General features: G+C 45.8%; 1 protein-coding gene across 1 annotated transcript in view; it reads left to right on the forward strand.

Annotated features, from left to right (window-relative positions):
• ikbke (inhibitor of nuclear factor kappa B kinase subunit epsilon) overlaps positions 1 to 2,764 on the forward strand; it is a gene marked incomplete at both ends in the record, with an annotated part of 17,217 nt that extends 14,453 nt beyond the window's left edge. The window contains 3 exons of the mRNA XM_080548504.1: positions 86 to 177; positions 572 to 643; positions 2,701 to 2,764. Coding sequence (XP_080404630.1) covers positions 86 to 177; positions 572 to 643; positions 2,701 to 2,764 — 228 coding nt within the window. The remainder of the gene's footprint in view (positions 1 to 85; positions 178 to 571; positions 644 to 2,700) is intronic.
• Between the last annotated feature and the right edge of the window lie 2,236 nt (positions 2,765 to 5,000).

Genomic DNA, 5,000 nt, shown 5'->3' on the forward strand with positions numbered 1-5,000 from the left:
CATTATCCATACTGATGCTGGTCGTGCGACTCGTATTCACTCCACCATGCCCCCCCTCCTCCACACACACATGTGCCCCCCCCAGACCCTGGACAGAGTCCTGCTCAGGTTGCACCCTGGGACAGGAGGGCCGGGGGCCGCAGACACTCCCAGGGACATGGACCACATGGTCATCAGGTGTGTGTGTCTGTGTGTGTGTGTGTGTGTGTGTCTAGTGTGTCTGTCTGTCTGTCTGTCTGTGTCCAGTGTGTCTGTCTGTGTCTAGTCTGTCTGTCTGTCTGTCTGTGTCTAGTATGTCTGTCTGTGTCTAGTCTGTCTGTCTGTCTGTCTGTCTGTGTCTAGTATGTCTGTCTGTCTGTGTCTAGTCTGTCTGTGTCTGTCTGTCTGTGTCTGTCTGTGTGTGTCTGTGTCTGTGTCTAGTCTGTCTGTGTGTGTGTGTGTGTGTGTGTGTCTGTGTCTGTGTCTGTCTGTGTCTGTCTGTCTGTCTGTGTCTGTCTGTCTGTGTCTAGTATATCTGATGTTGTGAGTCTGGTGGTGTGAGTGATGGTGTGGTGTCTCCCTGGGTCAGCAGGATGCACCGTCTGAAGGAGGAGATGGAGGTGGTGGTGAGAGAGCTGCAGTGCAACAACACCGTCATCGAGAGGTCAGTTAACCTGCTGGGACATCCAACTGTCCCTGGATCAGTTCAACCTGCTGTTAACCCTACTATCCAACTGTAACGTCTGACCCTGGATCAGTTCAACCTCCACACTAGTACAGAACACTACTGACTAGAGATCCACCATAAAAGAGTTATGAATATAACTGTCCCTGGATCAGTTCAACCGTCACACTAGTACAGAACACTACTGACTAGAGATCCACCATAAAAGAGTTATGTACTGTATATATGGTTGTCAGACACAGTTCCCTACACAATTATTGGCATATGAGTAAAAAGGGTTATAAATAAAAAGAAATAACCTTTTGGTGAATTAGCTTAATGTCACACTGAATAACTTGAGAAAGAACCTTTAATTGAAGTACATTTCTTCAGAGAAAAAAAAAAATCTGTCATCAAGAGATAATTATTTCTAGCAAAACCTGAACCACGTGTACCACAATTATTAGCTTAGAATTTTTCCTAAAGTTCATAGAAATTCTTATGAACAAAATGTACACAACCTTTTTTTAAGTTGATCAGTGTTATGGAACTTTCAAGCAGTAATCCATGACTACTTCCTGTTTCACTGGGGTATAAATATGAGGTGACACAGAGGCCATATTCCCTCATTCATACATCAACAAGGGACAGATAAGAGAACACACAAATCAAATGAGGGACAAGTGTGTTGTGGTTCAAGTCAGGGAATGGCTATTTAAATGCCCATGTCTACCTTTAGGGCAATACTTAAACAGTTCAAAGCAACTGGAGCTGTTACAAACTAGCCTGGAAGAGGACCCACGTTTATTTTGCCCCTCGCCCAGAGAGGAGGATGGTAAGAGAGGCAAGAAACCCCCCAAGGATGTTGGAGAATTACAGAGGAGAGTAGCATCTTGGGGTCACCAGAAGTCTCCAGAACTATCATTAGACGCCACCTCCATGCCAACAAACTATTTGTCAATCCTGTTATTTCACCACAAACGTCAGCGCCTAGAGTATGCTAAACGCTACTGGACCTTTGCCTGGAACCGTGTTCTCTGGTCAGACGAAACAAAAAAAATGCTTTTTGGCAACAACAAACACTCAAGGTGGGTTTGGCATAAAAAGAAGGAAGCTGTACCGGAAAGAACACTGTTTTTCCTCCAAAGGCCTTGGGAATCTTGTTACGGTACATGGCATCATGAACTCCATGAAATACCAGGAAGTTTTAAATCAGAATCTGTCTGCTGCCTCTGCCAGGAAACTGAAACTGGGTCGTCATTGGATCCTCCAGCAGGACAACGATGGACAAAACATCCAAAACAACACAAAAATGGTTCACTGAACCCAAAATCCAGCTTCTTCCATGGCCATCTCAGTCACCTGACCTAAACTCCATTGTGACTGTGTGACTTTGGACTGTGGCACTGAACCACAGACCATGCAGCACCTCCTGATATGCCCCCTGCTGGAGCAGCCCTGCACAGCATCGGACTTGGCAGAGTTCAATGAGAAGGGACAGCAATGTGTTCAGCTGTGGTTGAACCACATCTAGCCAAGCCTTGTAACTGACTCTCTTGGACACGAAAAGAAGAAGAACTCCATTGAGAACCTGTGGGCTGAGCTGAAGAGGAGAGAAGAGAGGACCTGGGACCTGGATGATCTGGTGAGGTTCTGTACAGACTATAGACTAGGTTCTGTACAGTTCCTCAGGACCGGTCTCAGATCCCTTACTCTGTGTTCTCCAACCTGACTAGATGTTACAGGAGAAGACTCTGTGCTGTTTTATTAGCAAACGGAGGCTGTACAAAATATTAAATGCAGGGGTACCAATAATTGTGACATGTGATTTTGTTCGAAATAATTATTTATTGATGATAGATTCTTTTCTCAGAATAAATTAAAGGTTGGGGATGTTTCAAATGTTTCCAGTGTGACATTAAGCTAATTCACCAAAAGGTGAATCTTTTATAACCCTTTTTACTCACCTTTACCAGGGGTGCCAATAACTGTGAGGGGCACTGTATGTGCTATACAAATAACGGTTATTATTATGCGTGTGTTTATGTCTCCTGCAGTTTGGGATCAGTCAACTCAGCAGCAACACTGCAGCCAGCTCTACCCAGACCCTCTACACTGTGACCAGACACACCACACACACACACACACACACACACACACACACACACACACACACACGGAGAGAGAGAGAGGGAGAGATAATGGATCTTTGGTATACGACACAAGACATCATCGGATGCGCCTCCATCAAAGAGATGCTACCTGCACTACTGTACTCTTGACAAGCTTCATACCAGGAGCCATTCATCCCCTGAACAGTTCCCGGACGCATACTTGATGTTGGTGGGAGGTTGTTTTTATGTTTTAGCAGTTGAGGACAACATTTTTATTCGTAAGAAAGGGGGGAGTGGCAAAGAGAGCGATAGAGAAGGAGAAGGGAGTGAAAGAGGGAGGGAGGGAGGGAGGGAAAGAAAGGCACAGAAAGGTCGTTCTGAGAGAGAATGGGAAACCAGGGAATTGCCGGCGTGTGTGAAAGGGAGCAACACAGGAATCTACCGGCATTTGGCTCATGTGTGAACCACGAGAATGCCTGGTTCGACACAGCTAGGGAAATTACAGGGAACTATGTGTGAAAGAGCCTAAAGAGAAAGAAAGAAAGAAAGATAAGAGAGAGAAAGAGAGACAGAAAGAGAGGCCGCTTAGTAAAGAGAAAGCAAGAATAGAAAAGCCCTCTTACGACACACACACACGCGGCCGGCGGCGCCCCAATACAAACCTCATTACTGCCTTTAGTGTTATTGTATTTTTAACAGACTGCCATGGTGACGGACCGCTGGTGGAACTGGGTTAGACGCCTCGGTCAGCTGCTGTGGAGGCATCTGATCTCATCCCCTTTAATCTCCACGGCAACAACTTTTTATCTGGATTCCGATTCTTAACAACAAACGACCGAAGTGATTAATATTGACTTCTGCCTCTGCCACTGCCTCTAGTCTGCTGACTGGATGATTACAGTGATAGAGAGACAGAGGGAGAGCAGGGGGGGAGGGGGTGGGAGGGAGGGAGGGAGGGAGGGTTAGAGAGAGACTCACACATACAGTATACTTACAGTATACCAGTGTACATACAGAGATAGAGAGACAGAGAGAGAGAAGGGGGGAGGGGTGGGAGGGAGGGAGGGAGGGTTAGAGAGACTCACACATACAGTATACCAGTATACATATGGTATATATACAGGATGCATACAGTATATATAATAGTGCTTCTGTTGTCAACTGGCAGGACCACAATGCAATGGGACACTGGGGACCAAGGACGGTGTTTACTGTGATGGCGTTGTCATGTGACTTCTTGTCTTGATGGATCTGTACCATGAATAAAGCTGTCTGAACCGCACGACGTGTGTGTTCCTCTCTACAGTACAGAATGTACAGGACTCACACCATGTCTCTACACACACAAGCAGCACATTGTTCAACACACAAGGGACACGCAAACACACAGTATGTCTGGCTGACTTCTGGTCTACTCTTTCGGGGAGGGAGGGAGGGAGGGAGGTGTGGGGATTCTGCTGGCCATATGGATATGACAGAGAGAGACACTGAAGGGAGGGAGGGAGGGAGAGAGGTGGGGGGATTCTGGCCATTTGAATATGACACAGAGACGCTGAAAAAGACATTCAGTTATGGGAAATTCACAGACCCACACCCCCCCCCTGTATTCCCCATCAGACCACAACAACAGACAGCAATATCAACACACAACACACCTTCATATTCAGCACGCAGACAAGTCACCTCTACCTGAACGTCAACAATGGCTACCTTGTCCTAAGAGAAGGGTAACAAGAGGGAACATGAAAGAGGTGATTTCATCAGAGAGGAAGATAGACTAAGATAAAACACATTGTCAGTGTGAAAGTGAAAGGTCAGATGACTGGGTCTTGTTTCACATATCAGATGAGGGTGTGTACTTTGTACTGTGTGTATGTGTGTGTGTGAGAGAGAGAGAGAAAGAGGAGGTTGTGGTGAGAGGGGGGTTCTACAAACCTCTGGGGGAAGTTCTGTCGTGCGGGGGGGGGGGGCAGACTCACCCTGTCATGGGGTTTCCGATGAACAGATGATGTTTTGTTTTGTGAGATGGAGTTTAGGTTTTTTTCGTAACTAGAGAAGTACAACAATTTGCTTTAGGAATCTATTTTCTTCAGGCTGCTTGATTTAATAGAGTCTAATCTTAGAGCTGTGTGCTGGTTTATTGCAGAGACTGGTTAAGCAACAGTGTGTTTTATCATCAAAACAGAGAGTACCAAACTAACAACACATTTTGTTCTACTTTATATTTTATTTTGTATCTTTTA

The sequence above is a fragment of the Nansenia antarctica genome (genome assembly GCF_963989245.1).
Source record: "Nansenia antarctica genome assembly, chromosome: 18".
NCBI classification, from domain to species: Eukaryota; Metazoa; Chordata; class Actinopteri; order Argentiniformes; family Microstomatidae; genus Nansenia; species Nansenia antarctica.